This window comes from Anastrepha obliqua, chromosome 3 (genome assembly GCF_027943255.1).
Source record: "Anastrepha obliqua isolate idAnaObli1 chromosome 3, idAnaObli1_1.0, whole genome shotgun sequence".
Classification (NCBI taxonomy): Eukaryota; Metazoa; Arthropoda; class Insecta; order Diptera; family Tephritidae; genus Anastrepha; species Anastrepha obliqua.
The window spans coordinates 138,136,818-138,156,634 of record NC_072894.1 but is presented as its reverse complement, the minus strand read 5'-3'; the positions used below and the strand labels follow the sequence as shown (position 1 = coordinate 138,156,634).

At 37.0% G+C, this 19,817-nt stretch overlaps 6 protein-coding genes across 6 annotated transcripts; 3 read left to right on the top strand and 3 right to left on the bottom strand.

The window, feature by feature from the left end:
• Positions 1–378: 378 nt before the first annotated feature.
• Positions 379–1,879, bottom strand: LOC129241629 (superoxide dismutase [Cu-Zn]). The gene is made up of 3 exons (XM_054878068.1): positions 1,681–1,879; positions 843–1,061; positions 379–783 (listed from the first exon to the last, which is right to left on the bottom strand). Exons 1-3 carry the CDS (start codon positions 1,744–1,746, stop codon positions 607–609), a joined length of 462 nt encoding a protein of 153 aa, XP_054734043.1. The 5' UTR covers positions 1,747–1,879; the 3' UTR covers positions 379–606.
• Positions 1,880–6,639: 4,760 nt separating this feature from the next.
• Positions 6,640–15,726, bottom strand: LOC129241625 (forkhead box protein K1). Its single transcript, XM_054878064.1, has 10 exons — positions 15,639–15,726; positions 13,888–14,134; positions 12,295–13,672; positions 10,882–11,315; positions 9,210–9,298; positions 8,917–9,137; positions 8,678–8,862; positions 8,515–8,610; positions 8,363–8,432; positions 6,640–7,757 (listed from the first exon to the last, which is right to left on the bottom strand). The coding sequence occupies exons 3-10, from the start codon at positions 13,065–13,067 to the stop codon at positions 7,406–7,408; spliced, it is 2,220 nt and encodes a 739-aa protein (XP_054734039.1). The 5' UTR covers positions 13,068–13,672; positions 13,888–14,134; positions 15,639–15,726; the 3' UTR covers positions 6,640–7,405.
• LOC129241630 (uncharacterized) lies at positions 11,309–12,074 on the top strand. Its single transcript, XM_054878069.1, has 2 exons — positions 11,309–11,750; positions 11,810–12,074. Exons 1-2 carry the CDS (start codon positions 11,397–11,399, stop codon positions 11,816–11,818), a joined length of 363 nt encoding a protein of 120 aa, XP_054734044.1. The 5' UTR covers positions 11,309–11,396; the 3' UTR covers positions 11,819–12,074.
• On the top strand, positions 15,095–16,534 carry LOC129241628 (uncharacterized). The gene has a single exon (XM_054878067.1). It carries the CDS (start codon positions 15,462–15,464, stop codon positions 16,188–16,190), a length of 729 nt encoding a protein of 242 aa, XP_054734042.1. The 5' UTR covers positions 15,095–15,461; the 3' UTR covers positions 16,191–16,534.
• LOC129241627 (39S ribosomal protein L2, mitochondrial) lies at positions 16,474–17,698 on the top strand. The gene is made up of 3 exons (XM_054878066.1): positions 16,474–17,052; positions 17,119–17,331; positions 17,403–17,698. Exons 1-3 carry the CDS (start codon positions 16,569–16,571, stop codon positions 17,606–17,608), a joined length of 903 nt encoding a protein of 300 aa, XP_054734041.1. The 5' UTR covers positions 16,474–16,568; the 3' UTR covers positions 17,609–17,698.
• Positions 17,643–19,023, bottom strand: LOC129241626 (ubiquitin fusion degradation protein 1 homolog). The gene is made up of 5 exons (XM_054878065.1): positions 18,897–19,023; positions 18,707–18,833; positions 18,207–18,634; positions 17,972–18,151; positions 17,643–17,913 (listed from the first exon to the last, which is right to left on the bottom strand). The coding sequence occupies exons 1-5, from the start codon at positions 18,897–18,899 to the stop codon at positions 17,749–17,751; spliced, it is 903 nt and encodes a 300-aa protein (XP_054734040.1). The 5' UTR covers positions 18,900–19,023; the 3' UTR covers positions 17,643–17,748.
• Between the last annotated feature and the right edge of the window lie 794 nt (positions 19,024–19,817).

Genomic DNA, 19,817 nt, shown 5'->3' with positions numbered 1-19,817 from the left:
TTCGAATAATTTTTTTTGTCTAAGATCATTTCAGTAGTAAGTAACACATATCGAACTATGTTAAAGTCTGATGCCCGAAAAATGTATTAAGTTTGTGAAGGTTCCGCTTTCGACTGCGCCTTTGATTTACCTCTGCTATAAGGGAGATCCTCGTTGGAAAACATTTTGTGAGCTACACTTCTGAGAGTTTTAGCGAGATTAAGCTAGTTGTTCCTGTTGTAGCAGCATAAACATTCACATGCATATACGAGAAATGCTGCTGAAGCGGCAATCCTAGGTACTCGGATATAAAGCCGGGTGGCTCCGCTAACGTAGAACCGACCGGTGGGAACGTTACTAAGCTAGGTAATAATAGCATCCAGGTAATAAAAAGGAAACTTTCGTTTTGCATTTCACCATTTTTTATTTATAATTTCAATATACTTGTTAGTTCCCAACAGTAAGCGGTAACTTTGAGTTACCATGCATTATTTTTATTCAGTTTCTGAAGTGCTAAGTGCAATATTTTATAACATATGAAGCTATTTCTATATATTTATATGATTATAAAGTTTCCAAACTATTTTTCAATCAAAATATGGTGGTTTATACTCGTCTCTTCAGCGTTTAAGCCTTACAAATGCCAATGACACCGCAACCAAGACGTGCACCAGCATTGCCTGTCGACTTGCTCAATTCGTGACCACCTTTGCCCAAGTCATCAGGATCAGCGTGCACAACAATAGTGCGTCCAACGATGCTGTTGGGGCCAAACAGTGTAATCTGATTATCGCAGATATCAACCTTCAAGTAAGCGAAAGATTAGAAACCGAATACAAAAGTTTTAATTTAAGTCATTGAACCTTAGTCGAACCATTGCCACTGGCTTCAATGTTGCCCAAATCGCCTAAATGGCGGTTTTCGTCGGTTGGTGCTCCATGCTCTTTTCCAGCTGGATTGAAATGGGGACCAGCCGATGTGCAGCCGTTGGTGTTGTCTCCAAATTCATGCACATGGAAACCATGTAGACCCTTGGAGAGTCCCAAGACCTCACCCGACACTTTTACAGGCGAATTAGCATTCTAAAATGAATGAAAGAAAAAATTTAGTATAATTTATGCAAGCAAATAAGGTAATGATAACTTTAAAAATAAATTCGTGAATCGTCCAAAGATCTTTTTTATACACAGTATATAAATACATATCTTCCAATCCAATTCAAATTAAAAACCGCTACATTCCTGGAGTTATACATATGTACGTGCCGCTGACGATCGTAATAAATTAGCATACATTATAATAAAAGCCAAACCGACAAACATATAAATACAAAGTAAGTATGTGAGCAATGCTACATATAATTTCGCAATATTTCTTTAAATTTGATAGTACAACTAAACATTCCAGTCTCATTCAAAATAAGCATTGCACTCAACCACAATCGCGAATAACGATACTTCAAAAACCTTACCGCACTCTACGAAGTACTATCACATCCTCATCAAACAGATAATTAATTCTACAATTTTGTTGTTATAATCACTACAAATGCTTATTCATGCTGGATATTATTGTATTTGTACTTTGATAATTACTAATTCGGTTTCCGAATGCTGTAATATAGAGCCCTACTGCGGCGGCCGGTGGCATGACCTTGGACCCCAATAGAATCAAGAATCTCTGATTATTCAGCTCACTCACCTCCTGCTCGAAGAAAACGGTACCCTTAGCATCACCGTTAATTACACATACAGCTTTAGCAGGCATTATTGAATGTTTTATATATTTTTCTGATTCTGACAAAAATAATTTTCTCTAGAACGAAGTTAAACGCGATAAGCTATATAGTCGATTTAAGACCGAACTGATTGCATGTAAATCGAACAGTGCACTAGGCGAGTCTACTTGGAATAAATTGCAGCGAATTGCAGGGTTGCATTGTTACATTGCTATTCACAACAATTGCGAGTGAGTGCGCGCACAGTGACCGACGTACCGTACTCCTTTCCCGCAGCCACTAAAGAGCACAAAATTGAGCAAAATTCCTCTCGTAGAGAACAACTGCGTTCCTTTAATTACATGTTTACACAATATATCGGTTTGTGTGTGTATGTGTTTGGTTGTATCTACACAATGTGACCATTGATATTTTTGCTTACACATTTTTTCCAACCAAAGCCAAAAACCAACAAATGCAAATAGTTCATTCAACTATAATTAACATTATTCAACATTGTTTTTAAGTTATTTTAACAAAAATTAAATGATTTTGAAATGTACTGCTTGGCAACACTGTATGGTGAGAGAGCAATCAGCTGACAGGGTTCTACGGGAATTTTCAAAAATCCTGCGGTAAAATCTACGATACTATAATACGGAAGGGAAGTAATTTTTTATTTACATGGGGCTCTCATTAGTTTGATCGTAACAGCTGACAGGGGACTGTGTTTACGTCGGTGACTGTTTGCAGCATATGAAGAAGCAAAGGAAAACGGAATGTTCGAGTTGCTATACAACCGCTGTGGTGCACGATTTTTCTGCAACTTTGGCAAAAGTGTAGGGTTCTAAGTAAGTATGGGGAATGCTTATGCTGCTACAACAACAACAACAACAACAACAAAGGGCGTTTCCACGACAGTCGGTTCTACGTTTCCGAAACGACTCGGATTTATATCCGCCCAAGGACAGTCCCGCCAGCAGCATTCCCCGTATGCAAGTATGGGGAATGTTTATGCTGCTACAACAACAAACAAGCAATAACAACAAGAACAACAACGAACGACGAGGTCGCAAAAGTACCAAAACACTTTGATACCTTGGTTGGAAGGCGATGCATTTAGTGGAAATGGACATTTTCATTGCTTAAGAAATAGAAACCAATATACCCACTATGTGTATTATATCTGAGGATATGCGTGAGTATAGCTTTTTCGTAAACGTGCAGTGGTAATCTGCGTAACTAACAATTTAGAAAACGCGTATCTGAAAATAAAAATCGAATCTAGTCAAAACTTTCAAATATATTCAGCCCTATCATAGAATCCGTCGTAGAAAATCTTCGATTACGAATGTTTACTACGAATATGAAAAAATTGTAATCGTGGGTTCCATGTGAACACGAAAAAAGTGCTACCAAACTCAAATGTGAAATTTTAATATTTCGACAACAGCTCACTTCAATGCAAGGCGAATTATTATAATATTAATAAATCCACCTTGCTTCAATGTAAACAAGACAATTTAGCAAATATTCTTTAAGTTTTTGTCAAGTTAGCTGAATTTTGAAATTAAAATGTACTCGTTGACATGTGCGGCTCTGTCAATGGAGAAGGAAAGCGAAAGAAGCAAACGGAGTCTCTGAAGTGAGCGTAAAATATTGAGAGAGGCAAGAAACCCTTTCGATATGGGCGAATGTAAGTGCTCGCCTTTTTGTTAAAGAAGCAGTTTACTTAAAAATGGTTTAAAACAGGTTTATCAAAAGTTACCGTTTAAATAAAGCTGCATTTACATGCGTTTTGAGTTTTATTGAAGACAGCGCAAGCTCAGCGAGGTCGTCGTCCATAACTCCAGTTCTCCGACTATCCTCTGTTTTACAGTTTCTTGCGGAGGAAGGCTACCAATGGGGCAGTCGACATTTAGCTATGTATTAAAAGACGTATTGGTGTTAGTACAAACACGATTGTGTCCTCAGTAGGTAAATCTCAACATGAGTGCCAATGAAAAACAGCAAAGCAAGATGGAATTCTATCAAAAATACAGATTTCCTGGCATCATTCTGTGTGTGAATGGGACGCACATGAAAATTATTTCCCCCACGAAAGAAAAATTCCTCTACTACAACCGGATTTAATTTCTCCTGTATTAGTTCCAACAAAGTGACATACGCTGCCGTGTTGTTACAACTTTACACCTGTGGAAGTCACATAAAAGTGCATATACTTCAAAAAATTCTTTTTATTTAAAGTTTAGTTAATATCGGGCTTACATTTTACACCGTTTTTATTTGTTTCCTTTTAAATCCACTTTTTATTACTCATTCTATTTTTTGTCCGTTAGTCTAACGTCGTGGTAGAAAAATTGTACGAAACTCTGCGATTTGACGTTGCGAGTGTATTTGGTGAATGCTACTCTACGAATTTCGAATGTATGTTCGGAGCTATTCGAATTGTATGATTACAATTTCTTAGTTTCTACGAAAAACAGCCTACGATGAATTGCATGATAGGGCTGATTATAATGTGCGCACATTTTTTTATAATAAAGACCGTTATTATGAGTTGCATTCGATCTTCGCTAGTTATCGAAAGTTTAAAATCGAATTTTATATTCATATTGTTAGCAATGCAACCCTGTCGACTTTTTTTAAACCTATAGCGTAGGTATTCTCAGTTTATTTTCAAAGTTCTGGCAACCAAGCACTAATTTAAATAAGTTTTTATTAATTTCATGATGAACAATCCTTTAATATGCGCGCCTGGAATTCTGCATTTATTAAAAAATGTTCTTTTGCTTGTTGCAGTTCAGCCTCTGTGTTGATAAAATTTCTCCATCTTTGACAAATGACACTTTTCTAGAACATCTAGCACTTCTGATAGCGCCACAGACGGCGAGGGATGTGCAAATCCAAGGTTTCGTTGCCAATACTCAATTACGCCGATCTCTGAGCATATAATCGCAGGACTGTTGCTAGCTTCAAGATATTTGGAATAGATTTGGCTCAGGTGCATTGCTGCAGCAGGTTTTCTGTAGTAGTTAGCAAGTCCACAAATGCCTCTTTTGATAGTCGGAAGTTTTTTACAATCTGTAAGTAGGCTTCCATAATGTAAATATATTTCAGAAAGACTATACATACTCGGTAGAAATCAATTCTAAGGGGTTGGACACGCCTGAACCGTTTTTTACCTCTGGCTATTATTTTTAATATTTTAATGAAATTGCAATATCTTTTAATTTTTTAATTTGTCGTGTCAGCTGATGGCAATAATCTATTGTGATTAGCGCAAGCGAGTGAAATTCACAATTGTGTTCATCGAATGAGCGCCATAATACCAAGTAAAGGTATACAGAAACTAAAGGTGGCATCTTCCGAAAACCGTTACTTTATTTTTCGCGATTTTGACGACCAGCTGATGTCATAACTATAATAAGAAACATCACTTGTTTGTAAAAAATCAGTGCATGGCTTGTTAATATTGCAATTTGAAGATTTTCGACTTGAATTAATTTCAAACAAACTAATGAAACGAAATGACGTGTGTTTTTTGTAAAAGCACGATGCAATTTTTAAGCGTTTTATGCCGGCGTCATCGGCATCATCGGTGGTAACAAAGGGTGTATGTGTGGTTGTATAAGTTCTCGTACTTGGCAATCTCTTGCTTTAGCTTACTTTTTCTCTTCACAACCAAGTAATTGCTTTTCCTCCTTCTTGTATATTCTCGGAGCATGACGTAGCAGCGAATTCGGAAAAAGCAATCTTGTATTCTATTCATCTTGATACCAAATCACAATTTGCTCGATCAGCTCTTTTGGCCATGAAAGTCACTTCTACGCTATCGGAATGACCAGCACTATCCAAAAATGTATATAGAATGTTTATGCTGCTATGCATGTAAAGTCCATCTGCTCTTTTATTTTCAAAACGCTAGCTACAACAACCGAAACGTGCTGCAACCCTGTTATGTGCTGTCGCTTCTGTTATTCATTTTATTCAAAGTTAAAGCCAAGAATACTTTTTTTTTACTTTAAGCGCGTCGCACATGCAAGCACAACATCGAATTGTTAATGCTTTTGCTAATTTTGCTCAAGCCTTTTGTCGCTAATTCTGCTTCAACATATTGTTGACAGGTTTAGGACGAATCACACGCATTTAGAGATTTGCACAGCATGCTGGACAAAAAAAACTTTTTCCCCAACTTCTTATTCTCGCTGACGAACAGCAAAGCGTCATACACGCGTACACTAGGGTGCGTTGCAACCAAGTTAAAACAGCATTTTTACGTTGATATTTAAAAGAATGAGGAATACACAGAGATTATCTATATTCTTTGTATTTCTTCTCAATACACATTTTGTCCAAACATTGAAATGGAGTTTTCTTTATTATAATAGAAATAAAGTGCGATCATCATTATACATTTATCTTTGTCATAAATTTGTTTGTGGGGTTCTTGTTTGTTTGCTTGATTTATAATTAAATTTTTGTAATTAGTTGTAATTATTTTTCTAGATTTATGTTCGATATAATTGTAGGTATGTAGAGATAGGTAATTAAATCTTTTCCTTCCTTTTCAGTTGCCACACCACAATAATTCATTTTTTTCTTGTTTTGTATTCACATCTCCTGCTTCCTGCCATATATGCTGCTTTACTATTTAGCATTAATTTTGTATTATTATTTGCATTTTAATTTTTTATTATTCTCACCATTTAAAATGTACTACTATCATTTCATATGTTTGTATTTGTTTACAATTTTTCAAATTTGCAGTTTATTTTTTTGTGTGCATTTTGCATTTTTCAACTTTTTAGTAATTAAATTGTTTTCCCCCTCTTTTTTCATGTAATATAGCATCATCAAGCATATTGAATTCGTCCAGGATATACAAGGACATCTAAACAGTATGTTAGGTATACAATTTCGGGAATCATTAAAAACAAATATTAAAGTAGTAGAGGGTGTTTGTATATTCACATTTCAGATTGAATAAAAATAATAAAACAATTATTTCTTGTTCACATACTTTGTCAAATTCAATATACCGATGGTGTGTTAATAAAAATGTTTCATTACTAGTTGGTTTTCAAGATTCCTTTAGTTTTGTGATTTTGTTTTCTCTTCATCTTTGTGTTTTTTACAATCTGTTTTGAGTTACAATGTTCTTTTACTATGCGCCGGCTCACTGCTGCTGTTTTAAGTAATTTTTGTTAGCCCAATTCGGAAACATATTAAAATATACTTTGTAGTACTTATATATTACTTGCAGTCAATTTAGTTAAAAGACGACAGTTTGATCGAAACTTAAAAAAATGCATATAAAATATTAAAAGCACTATTTGCTGCTTGTAGACACATATTTAGTAATAAAAACTTGATACAAGGTTTCATGGATGGCTTGCCTTTGTAAGGAAAAATAGGTTAAAGGGAAAATGATTTTTTTCATATTCCTTAGTGCGGACTTGACGGTTCAAACAATTCCGATTTCTGAATTGGGATTTATGTATAACACATTTTTTTACATTCGGGGTAGAGGTATAAATATGTTTGTGAGCGCGTGTTTTTATCTAGTATTATATGTATGCGTGTATGCGGTATTTTGTGGTGGCAAATGTTTGTCAGATAAATATTAAATATTTTGTTTTGTTTTATGTTGAATTCTCTTAATTACTTGCAAACATTAGAAGAAACAGAAACAGCAACAGCAACACATCAGAGTACATCGGAAATGTATTTGGAGCGTTTGGCAGCATCACTAGAACCACCGCTATTACCGCCACCAATGCTGCCACATTCATCGCCCGATTCCATATTGCCACTGTAATCAGTTGGCATTTCCTCGTAGATTATGTCAGGATGCAGCGTTTGCACTTGTTGCTGTTGTTGTGCGCCAGCTGCCATGGCATGATTGCGCTTGAGTGCAATCAAGGCGCCAACACCATTTCCGCTACTGCCAACCACAACTCCACTCTCATTGTGTAACTGTTGCTGCTGTTGATGTTGTTGCTGTGCACCAGTTATAGCTGAATTTTGATTTGAAACATAGTATGGGCTTCCGCTACTGCTGAAAATTATTGATATTGATTAGCAGTTGTTTTAACAATTGGCGAAATTTGGACAAATGTTTTATTAATTTAAAAAAGATTTATTTGTTGGTGATAACTTTAACGAAATGTAGACAGTAAAGGACAGTCAAGGTTTTAACATTTCATATTTTAATTATTTATTAGTTTCTAAAAACAATAAGCATTATGCTTGGAGAATTTTAACGCGAACAAAGGACATAAATAATCATTCAGCTTAATACTACGTGGATAATAGGGTATTTATTTTCATAACCCTAAAGAACCAGATACCAAAGCGAAAAACTCATCCTTAGCGTTTTTAAAACGATATCTTTGCGAAAAGTTTTTATTCATAATTTTCGCAGCGAAAAAGACATCCTTAACATTTTTAAAACGATATCTTTAGAAAGTTTTTATTCATAATTTTCGCACAAAAAAGTCATCACCAAGTAAAATTTTAGAAACAGCATGAATTTACAAGTGAAATATAAAAAAAAATATAATAATAATAAATATATAAAAAGTTGCCGAAATTGAAAACGCTTTAGTTAATTCTCAACTTGGGGGTGAAAAGAAAAAAATTGAATTAAAAAAAAAAAATTACTTGTATTGATTGTGGGAATTGTTAGCCGTCGATTGGTGCATATTCTGAGTTGTGTTGTTGTACATAAGATCTGCAAAGCAACGCACATTATTTTTATGTAATTATACTAAAAGGAAAACAAACGCGCTATCGCTTGCGTGTAGATTTATTACCACCATCGGCAGCTCGCTGCTCGAGTGACATGCCCGGCGAGCCTGGGGCCGATTGCAAAACAAAATCCTGTAGCGGTGAACTCTCACGCGAATTGTCTGCAATTATTAATAAAGTTGAACTTTTTAATATTTATGTTTCATATTAGCACCACTCTGTGCGTACCCATATGACTCGGTGAGACTGGTGCCGAACGTGGCATACCATATGATGGGCGAAAGCTTTGGCTGCTACGCTGACGGCGCTTCTTGTAGCTATGATCAATCAATTTGGCGCCACTATCGGGATCGATGCGCCAAAAACTACCTTTACCGGGCTCATCTTGAGACCGTGCCACTTTAATGAAATACCTGCAAAATATATATGTATATTATAGTAGCATCTTATTTTCATTATATACCCACCTATTCAAGCTGAGATTATGGCGAATAGAATTCTGCCAGCCTTTATTAGTTTCCTTACGGTAGTACGGATAATGTTTGACAATGAAAGAATAAATGCCCGATAGAGTCAATTGTTTATCCGGTGCTGCCGAAATAGCCTGCACAATCAACTGAGCATAGCTGTATGGTGGTTTCTCATTGTGGTAGTAGCTAGCTGTTGATGGTGTTTGGAATAAATCTTGCTGCAAAGAAAATCAGGGGAAAAAAGCAAAACCTTAGCAAATAGATTATGCAGGTATGACATAGATATTTACGTTTTGTAAATTGTTGTTGTAATTGGCTTGATTTTGATGAAAACCTTGGCGCGGGCTGGCTGGGCAACTATTAGCAGCACTTATTGTACCTGTGAAGTAAAGAGAAATATTTGTATCAGTAATGCAATGGACTAGATAATTATAAGAGAAATTAACAAAAAAAAAAAAAAATTTAGCGGTATATTTGATGTACATACATATGCAATTTGTATGCTTAGCAAAACCCTGCCAAGTGCATTGAAGTCATCAGTCGTCGCCGCCTATCTCAACTAACGGTAGGCTAACCAAATAAGCTGTTTCGATAGTGTGGGTCCGGAAGGAAAGTGATGTTAGAAAAGTGGATTTAAGGAGGCATGAGACAAGTGTTTTTTACTTATCTTGCGCACGGTTTTAGCGCACATGATGCTCAAGCAATGCCGGAATTCAATTTGGCTATATTAAAAGTATCTCGTTGGCTCTTGGCATCTTTATAGCGAATTAATACTCTTCCAAGCAATTCAACAGAAGTTTGACAACCTATGCATTGCCCGAGCGCCACTACGATCTTTCACTATCAGATATGATCGTTTTGTTTGTACATTTAAAATTTGGCGCCGCTTTTTCACGACCAAGAGTAAAAGCATTAGAGCAAAGCATATTAAAGCATAAGTATCGTTTCCACGACAGTCGGTTCTACGTTACCGAAACGACCCGGATTTATATCCGGCCAAGGACTGTCACTCCAGCAGCATTCCCCGTATGCAAGTATAGCGAATGTTTATGCTGCTACAACAACAACAACAAATGCATAAGTATGCATTTTTCGTGCGTTTTCTTTTTTATATCCAATATAAACATCCAAATTTTTTCTCGCTCCTAACCACATAAATAAATACAAATTAAATACAAATAGAAAAAAAGTGTTTTGGTGTCACGTTTGCAAAATTTTAGCTTAATATTTCCATATATGAACTGCATCACTTCGGCTGTGAGCCAATGCACCAGGTTACATACATACATATGTATCTACGTGTGTGTGTGTGTGTGTGTGTGTGTGTGTGTGTGTGTGTATAGGTTTTCCTAATGTGTTCAATTATAATAAGCTTTGCGTCATGAATTACCCATTGACGTTTCCCGCTTAATTTAATACGCAATAATATTTTAACCTCTTCTATTCCCTTTTTGTTGCGAAATTTTTAAATTAAATTTAGATCGAAGTGTAACTATAAGTCAAAATTAAAAATTTGCGTTAGAGATTACTACGCATTTATGTACGCAATTTGCACAAATTTTAAAAGATAGCGCACATGTAAATATTTACATATGTATATATTTACACATGTGTGCACTTTGGCAGATAGTGTTTTGCCTTTTTGTTTTGTTCCACTTCGTTTTTGCAGCGGACACATAAAGCGCCGCTTTGTTTCACATTTCATTGTTTTTGTAGATTCATTTGTTTACACTGCATCAACTGTAGTGTTATAACGTTAACATGCAAGTACATAAAAACAAAACAAAGGCAAATGGAAAAGTCAAAGATAAAACAATCTAATTGTAACTTTACTAAAACGTAATAAAATGTGATGCTACGCATTTGCACTACACATAAGAAATTTTGCTTTTAGCCTAGTGTATCTGTGCAAATGCATTCGTTATGTGTGTTTGCCTAAGAGACAGTACAAATTCCACTTGCCAGTTGGTGAGAGATATGGACTCTTTTGCTCCTTCTTCGGTATGGATATCTTTAGTGGCGAATAAACATTCGAATTGTCCATATGTGGCAGCAGGTGAGTCGAAGACGACACTGTATTCGAGGACACATGCTGTTGATGGTGATGAGCGCCATGTGTTGACGCATGCGCTGAAGAACCAGTCGCCACATGTGGAAGATGATGATCATCTGGAGGCGCAGGCGAAATAATAAACTGAGCAGGACCGCTATTGCCACCACCTCCTATACCACTATTATTCTGTAGGGCTCCGACGTTATGATGGCTATTGTTATGATACGGAACGGATGATACGCCACTGCTAGCCGAGCTGTTTAGCGCTCCGGCACTCAAGGTGCCAAGCACAAAACTCTCAAATTGTATGCGAATCTCGGTACTGGGAAAGCGAAAGTAACATCTGAAATTATTAAAAAAATAGTTTTAATAAATCATCTAAACTGCTTTTATTGAATATAAATAATACATCAAGTAATGAGTTATGGCTTCAAATGATCAGAAATGCTTTAATATACTTAAATTAAGCTATTACTGTTTACTATACATAAGTCATACATTAAACCAAATATACCACTTGATGGTAAGTAAGTGTAAGTGTAATCAGTGTTACAAATCTAACCAAAGTCGCAGTGGCCCTTTAACTAACGAGATCCAGTATCAAACACAACTACTGAATCAGACAGCATATAGACAGACATTGAAGGGCATTCAGCGGAAGTCTAACGGTCGCTCCCGTATGCCGTCATCGGAGTACAACTACCATCATCCATCGCAGACGAGTTTCAGCTGCCTCGTGCGACCAGCGTTATCTGGACACAATTTCGTTCAGGCTATTGTAAGATAGGAATGATATTCCCAAATTTGTTTACTAATAACTTTTAAACACTTTTTCAGGGAGTTTGAGATTGCATTCAAATATACATATTTGCTGCTTTTGTGACTGCTTAAGACATTCTCTACAAGTTTGAGAAATGCTGCTAAAGTGAGTGTCTTTGGCCGACTCTTTCTTGAACCGACATACGGTTTACGGCTTATGACCATAGATATATAGCAGCATACTTGTAAGTATTATTTCAGATATAAACAAGAAAATTCTTGCTAAAAGAGTTAAATATGATTGTGAATTTATGAGCTTTTTCTTTCACCCAGGGAACCAGATAAAAAAGTAGTAGGAATAAAAAATACTAAGACGCTGTATATCATTTAATCTACGAGTTCGAAACTGTCCGAGTTAGTAAGATTCTCCCATTAGGCATACCATCAGTAAAATCAATTTCTTAACTCGATAAAATCTCTTATTATATTAAAATTTTTTCTGCAAAACTGTGTAATTAAAATTTGTGAGTATGTCAATAAGTTCAATTAGATGTGGCACTTACCTGCTAGGCAATCGAAGTGGATCGGCATTGCGTCGCTGCAAGAAGTCATCGACAAAAATGCCATTTTTACTTAGACACTGTACGAAAAAATCGTGCGCAACTCCATCGTAAAGAACCTGGAAATGCTTTCGCGATACCAAATTGTTCTCCGCCACGTGAAAATGTACATGCGATGTGGATGAGTTGCGTCCGATAATAGTGCATGGCTCGGTGATGTATAATAATTCCTGATCGTATTTCAGAAAACCGAGCGCGTTATCTGGTGCCGTTGAAACGCCAGATGCACCACCATCCGAATTGGTGGTGGCTGTGGCATGGGCAGGTGGGTGATTGGTATTCGGTGTTGTTGGTGCAGGACCAACGTTGGCTCCGACACCAGTATTGGTTGTACTGCTGCTACCAGCTGCAGCAACCGAATTGGTGTTGGCGTTAGATGATGTTGTGGTATTCATGGCCTCCATGGCAGAGCTACTATTATTATTACTGCTATTGCTAGTGTTATTGTTATTATTAGTCAGTACCGTACCACTGCCATGATGCAACTGGAGCATATCCTTGGCGATGGCTACAGTGGCAGCGTCGACGCCGACCGTTGTTGCTGTAGAATTTATTGTGTTGGAGGTGGGTGAGGTGTTGTTTGTGCTGCGAACACTGTTAATGTTGCTGTTGTTGTTACTATTGATAGTATTTGTGTTGGTTGCCGGGCCGGATATAGAACCGTCATCCACTTGCTGAGTTGTATGTGGTTGCTTTTGGTGGGGGTAGAATTCCATTTGTATGCGGCGCCTTTTTTCCTATTACTGCTTTTCTTCACTTTCCGGAATGAAAAAATGCTTTAGCGCTGCACCACAAATGCGGTTGGTTGCGTTACTGTGCGTTTGTTTTTATATTATGATTGCTCTATTTGCATTATACACGATTACTGTCTTCTCTAAAATACTTTTCTTGTAACAAAAAATATATAACTAATTTTTCACTTGCACGTTTTGCACACTATTCACATTCGGCCACTGTCTCGTTGTTGCTAATATTAACACCTTTTTCGTCGTTTTGGGCAGTCAAAACTCAAGGTTTTTACTTTTTTCGTTTTCAAAAGATTTTTCCAAATTCGAAATGTTTTCCGCACGCTTTGCGCACTTCTCTTTTCAATACATCCGATCGATCCTGCTCCGTTTGCAGCTCACCTTCCTTCTTCTATTTATTCCACTTTACTTTTTGGCTCTGTCGTTCGTTGGCTGGCTATGGCTACGGCTACGGCTCGGGCTCTGTTGGTTAATGGCTGATTCCTATGTTGTTTTTGTCGTTTTTGTTTTTCTTAACGTTGTTGTTGTTTTCCCTGCCGTTTTATGTTTGTACGACTGTGTTGTATAGAGCAAAACTGCGAACGAGAAAAATAAACGAGAAAAAACACCAACATTGAAAAAACACACAACGAAGGTACAGAAGCAAAGGCAAAAAACACACACATGTATCTTCAATGGAAAATGAAAAGCCGCTTCAATGTTGGGGAGCAACAGCGCGCTTACAAACGAAAACCCCAATAACTTTACTGAAATTTAACAAACGTAAAATGAATGTATTAACTACACTTACCACTAAAGCTATTTTTTCAATTATATTTGGCTAAGTTTTTTTCGCCACACTCGTGTTTACAAACAAAATTCTGAACCGAAAACGAAGAACTGAAAATTCTGCACAAAACACGTTTCTTCTTACCAACGAGAAGACAGGCAACACAGGGTGTGTTGGGTATCTGACAGTTGGCAATACTGCGCTGAATACACACGTAAATGACATCTGCAGAACGGAGCACTTATATAGATTGGAAGGGAGCTGTGTGCTGTTGGGGGAAAAAGCAAGAATAAATACAAATACAAATACCAGTGCACGCAACAAAACGAGCGCGAGTTTGTAAATGCGCAAAGTAACGTGCGCGGCAAGGTGGTGGAGGAGAATAACATGAATTGTCCAACGAGCATTTTCGTTCCAATTAAGGGCGAGAAGTATTTGTTTTGACAACCAAACCTAAATACGTATATAATAACACATAACTTAAGGGATGTCCACACAACCAAATAAAAAAAATTCTCGAAAGCGACATTTGAGTAGATATATGTATAGTATACCCAATATAAAAATTAACATAACCCACTTGTATACGCTATCTCGAAACTCAATTTTTGTTCAGTCACACTTTGCACTTGTATCACAACTTAATAACCCGTTTCAGGTAATGAGAAAATGTAAGATTATATTGGGACAGTGTAAATTGAAATGAAAATGTATTTCCAAATGTGATCAGTTTTGTAATTCACACCTAAAAGGGCTACCCAAACTCCCTCGGGAGTTGGATCATTTACCATAAATCGCGGCCTTATTCTATATTTTTGTTATATTTCTTTCGTATGCAAATATGTAAAGCGATATTACACATAATATTAACTTTTTTTATTTTAAATTTACACATTCCAAATATCAATTTATAGATTTTCAATACAATTTCATATTTTTCCATTATGATTTAATATTTATCAATTTCATTTTACGTATTCGCATTTCAGTTTACACTTTCTCGATATTGTATAATTTTACATTTTCTTAATTTGAATATAACAAGAAAATAAACAGCGAAAAGAAGAATAAGCGAAAGCCAACTAAATTTGCAAGATTTATATTCATTCGTGTTTTTACAATTTAACATCGGTCCTTCATATTTATTATTTTCTCCAATTTTAAAATCGATATACCCACTGATTGACTCACAAACAAGTAATTATTCACACAAATGTTTGTTTATATTCTATGCTGACGTCACTCAAATGTCAGATTCGTGAAGTATAAAGTAGACGCTTGCGAATGATGCCACCTTTGTATTCTCTACATCATGCGTAAACAAATATTCGGTAGTTCTAATCACAGTGGAAAAAATACGTCAGACTGTTAACCGGCTCTCAGCGATTATGAAGGAAGCTGATTTGCGGACTCAAAAGTGAGATTGTGCTTGTTATCTCTTACCCTTGGCACAATCGTGTCAATCTGCTTCCCACTCATATTATTTCTGTTTGCTGGGTTATATCCGACAGCATTGCCAATTTCGCTCACTTATTTCACTGGCAGCCACATAATAAAGTGGACTAATAACACGCACAGATGAAAAAGAGGACACAATGGCCGAGTTACCGGAGAATTTACAAGTTGTGAAGACAGAAGGAGCACAATTGCCGGAAACGGAAGCCCAACCGCGTCGCCTCATTAAGGAGCGCTTGAATTTACACGTGAAACGTAGACTCCAACAAGAACACGAACCACAAGCACAGCTCCAGAAAATACAAATAATTACTCACCCTTCTGGAAACACAGCACGAGAAAATTTGGCTATTGCAGTACCTCTACAGTCACCGCAATCGTCAAATGTGAACGTGAATTTTGCATCAAACGACGTCACCCCGCCGACATCAACACCGAAAAGGAAAGAGAAACAACAACAGAAGGAACCAGTCAAAACACGAAGGCCCTATCAAAGGCGAACGGACAAAAACACTACAAATATACAAACGCAAATGCAAATAAACGTTGAAGATGGCGCAAGAACTGGAAGAAGTCGTAAAAACAAACGTCACAAGCAGCAGGGACTATTGGCTGGTATAACAGTGCCATCGGTAGGTGGCAATGCAGTGCCGAGTGGTGGTGCCGGCGCTTTATGTTTATCGCCCGGCGTTGAGGAGGGCAGTGGTGGCGGCATCGATGAAATGGATGGGCGAGATATTTGTTCACGCGATAAAGAGAAGTGCCCTGATATTTTAGGTATGGTGTTGAGCGGCAAGAAACGTGCCTTGATGCAAAATGCAGAAGTTCAAGAATTTTTAAGTGCAATAATGTCAGCATTTAAGAATTAAAAATTTAAATTCTGATTAAAAAAAAAATTTATATTTATAAAATCTATGAAAAAACTTTTTCTATTATTCGGTTACGGCAATCGACAATGTTTAACTATGTGACCAGAAGCTTCATTATGTATTTTGTAACAAATATATGTATATTTTTAAGTTAAATTACATTTTGATTGATTTTTAATATATTTTATTGAGCTTTTTAACTTGTGTAATAATAAGAAGTATGCCAGGCAACTGTTATGTTACCTAATCGTAATGCAACCCTGTGGACAAACATATGTATGGTGTTATTTCTGTTATGCCTCATATTTGGGTCACATTTCATTAAAGAGCTTCAAAAGCGAGAATTGACTTATTTATTCATATTATTATTATAAAAAAATGAATAATTTAACTCGTTTTTTGGCCAATTGCACGTTAAATGCCACACGATATCAGCTAACCAATAATACTGTTAGTGTAACGGCTGCTTTACAGGTGCGTGGCAAGTGCAAAGTGATTGAGAAACCTAAACCCGGCACTGGTCAACAATTTCGGCGAGTGGTGCATTACCCAGACGAATACACTGTAGAACCATTGAAAATCACTCACTTGGCAGGACGTGATCCAGTGACAGGCCGTCTGGTGGCGAAAGGCATAGGCGGTGGTATAAAGCAGAAGTTTCATTGGGTGAAATGGGTGCGAGATGGTCCAACGGAAGGACCCCCACAGGAGGAGCGTGTAGTGGCGTTAATTGACGATGGTTGTCGTACGGCAAAAGTGGCACTTGTCGGCGTAGGAGATGAGCTCAAATATATATTGGCGACTGAAAATATGAAAGTTGGTGATATAATAAAAACTTCGCGGTTCATACCAAGAATACCTGGTGATAAATCCATGTTAAGGCCGAAATATACATTGCTAATTTAGTTCTGCCTTAAATTACTTGCAGTGCGTCCGAATGAAGGTGATGCTTATCCGCTTGGAGCTTTACCCGTTGGGACGCGCATACATAATCTTGAGAAGAACCCCGGTTATCCCTTTCACTTGATACACGCCGCTGGAACCTTTGGTACCATTTTACGAAAATTCGAAGATAAAGTAGTAGTTCAATTGCCCTCCAAACGTGAATTCGCATTTGATCGCACATGTATGGCCACTGTTGGTAAGTTCAAATTTATTTAAATTCCATACTCAATATTAATTCTATGAATTATTCTATATATTCTACCAAAGGTCGTTTATCGAATGTTGAGCATAACAAGGAACACATTGGCAGTGCTCAACGCAATCGTTTGTTGGGTAACCGGCCGCGATCCGGTTTATGGAAACGTAAAGAAGGTAAACATGGACGGAAAATCCGCAGATTACCACCCATGTCATTAGCAAACCCACCGCCTAAGCAAAAAGATGAGGTTATTAATTTAACATTGAATTTGTAGAAAGTAGTTGCATACATATTTAGAGAATTGAAAATTATGTGGTTATTACTCGTATAATTTATTGAATAAATTGATGTTGAGAAGGATTTATTATGGGAATTTTAAATTTTGTATTGGCGATATACATTTCTATAACGGTTTTAAAGTTTACGTGATTTCATGGAAAAGCCCTGACCATGGAAGCTTTCGGGTTCGACATCTTCATCACCCTTTTTCGCTACCCGTTCCCCGATAGGTTTTATTGAACGGTCAAATTTTAAATAGCCAAACTGGTAATCATAATCGGGCACACCGCGGGCGAGTACCTGCAAAATTACGAACATTTATTGTATTACCCAAGATTAAGAGTATCTTACTCCTTACCCTTTTGACCACTGGTGCGTCTAATTGGTTGTCTTTCTTTTTCTTGCCATCTAGACGTACTCCCGAACCTGAAAATGTCTCAACTACTTCCTCCATGACATGATCTTGCACTTCCTCTACTGGTGGTTCTTCTGATTTATATTTGGTTGGCTCATAACCTATAGCCGCTTCGAATTCCACCTAAAACAACAAATGATATATTTGTTACGGCGTAATTTTTATACCCAGCACTTACGTTCATATCACATTCAATAATGCTAACAGCCTCGCCCGGACGCGTTTCAAGCACACACAATTCATATACTTTTTTATTGTACTTGATTGCAATAACATCACCAGTAGTGAGGCATGCGAAATTTCGGAGAGCATTTTCCAGTACAGCTTTGGGATTGGTAATATCCAAGAAATCAGTGCTTTGTGGCTGAAATTTGGAAAAGGTTGCGACCGGCAAGCTGACGCTCTCAATTCGAACGGGGCAACCTTCGGTCAGCAAGAGATTTTGCATCATCCACAAGGGCAAGTAGCACTTGCCTTCCTCGGCCACAAATTCAAGTACGCCAGCGTGCGTAGTGCGTTTTTGTAAGCGATTGGTCAACTTGAAGAGCATCGGATATTCGACATTGTGACGTGTGAGCACATCTAATGCTGATGGCGGCATAATAACTGTGTTGAAGTAAAAAAGAAGAATTAATTTGTTGCATGCACATTTTTATAGAACTTATTTTAAATGCTTACTTTTGCCGCCACGCTCCAAATCTTCCCGTTCGTTACCTGGTAACATAGCTACAGGGAAGCACTTGTACGTTTCCTGAAAACTTCGACCATTATCGAGGAACTCCATGTTGAAACTATTAAAGTGAAACTGAAATAATTTTTAAGCGTTAGAATTACAAAACTCAAGTTTTTATAATATGGGAAGCTTTACCATTTTTATATTTTGTGTTTAGAATTTTCGCAATGACTGGATGTTATTGTTCTTACTTTATTTACAAATAAATCTGTCAATCTTAAAAATTCTGCTTCTGGTTTAAACACTTGAAATATTCACAATCGTCATGTATATTCACAAAATTTACACGGAGACTAGGCCTGAGGAGATGCGAAACTATTTCATTTTGAGAGAGAGGGCGCCCATGACAGAGAACGTTAAATATAGAGAAGTCTCACGAGCTACGAATGGTGTGAATTGTCAAAAATGAAGACTAACCGCGGCCGGGGTTTAACAGAGCTGATTGCAGTGAATTCTCTCTTCCTATATTGGCTCTGCACACAGAGAACGTTCTCTGTATATCATAACGTTCTCTGTTTTTGCTTCTGTAGAAAATCAAATTGACGATTAGCCGACGGCATTTTGCAAAGAATTTGCTTGTTCATTTCTACATATCTTCCCTTGATGAATGAAAATTTATATTTAACGTTCTCTGTCCATGAGGTCGTTTCAAAACTTGGCAGCATTCATTCATTATGGGATTTTGAACAGCTGAGGCGAAATGGCGGGCTGCCAGAAAAAACGCGCTAAAAATAACTGACGAAAACAGTTCGTTTTTACGTTGGTGGAAAACTAGCATCAATTTTATGTGTGTACAAAAATTCTACAATACTGTTTTTATTATCCACTTTTTGAGTTACATTCAGTTTGCAATTATGATTTTTGTCTTCATTATTTTTGTATTTCAATAATTTATAATTTCATTTAAATCCCAATTTTTGGTTATTGATGTATTTTACACTGATTGTGCTTATTTTTATTGTATGTAATTGTATATGGGTGATATAGGCCTACAGGGGAACCGAGCACCCAAAAATAACTTCGGTAACGCGCCGTTTGCAGACCTCAGTGGTGGTG

Excerpts from the sequence above, each read along its gene's own strand:
- LOC129241629 (XM_054878068.1), bottom strand. The coding sequence starts at position 1,746 with ATGCCTGCTAAAGCTGTATGTGTAATTAACGGTGATGCTAAGGGTACC. Across the intron at positions 1,062-1,680 it reads CCGTTTTCTTCGAGCAGGAG|AATGCTAATTCGCCTGTAAA; the intron begins GTGAGTGAGCTG and ends CATTCATTTTAG. Across the intron at positions 784-842 it reads GTGGCAATGGTTCGACTAAG|GTTGATATCTGCGATAATCA; the intron begins GTTCAATGACTT and ends GCTTACTTGAAG.
- LOC129241630 (XM_054878069.1), top strand. The coding sequence starts at position 11,397 with ATGGCTTCAAATGATCAGAAATGCTTTAATATACTTAAATTAAGCTAT.
- LOC129241625 (XM_054878064.1), bottom strand. The coding sequence starts at position 13,067 with ATGGAATTCTACCCCCACCAAAAGCAACCACATACAACTCAGCAAGTG. Across the intron at positions 11,316-12,294 it reads CCACTTCGATTGCCTAGCAG|ATGTTACTTTCGCTTTCCCA; the intron begins GTAAGTGCCACA and ends TAATAATTTCAG. Across the intron at positions 8,611-8,677 it reads AGTCTCACCGAGTCATATGG|ACAATTCGCGTGAGAGTTCA; the intron begins GTACGCACAGAG and ends TAATAATTGCAG.
- LOC129241628 (XM_054878067.1), top strand. The coding sequence starts at position 15,462 with ATGGCCGAGTTACCGGAGAATTTACAAGTTGTGAAGACAGAAGGAGCA.
- LOC129241627 (XM_054878066.1), top strand. The coding sequence starts at position 16,569 with ATGAATAATTTAACTCGTTTTTTGGCCAATTGCACGTTAAATGCCACA. Across the intron at positions 17,053-17,118 it reads GTTCATACCAAGAATACCTG|TGCGTCCGAATGAAGGTGAT; the intron begins GTGATAAATCCA and ends AATTACTTGCAG. Across the intron at positions 17,332-17,402 it reads CACATGTATGGCCACTGTTG|GTCGTTTATCGAATGTTGAG; the intron begins GTAAGTTCAAAT and ends ATTCTACCAAAG.
- LOC129241626 (XM_054878065.1), bottom strand. Across the intron at positions 18,635-18,706 it reads TTTGGAGCGTGGCGGCAAAA|TTATTATGCCGCCATCAGCA; the intron begins GTAAGCATTTAA and ends ACTTCAACACAG. Across the intron at positions 18,152-18,206 it reads TTATTGAATGTGATATGAAC|GTGGAATTCGAAGCGGCTAT; the intron begins GTAAGTGCTGGG and ends TTGTTGTTTTAG.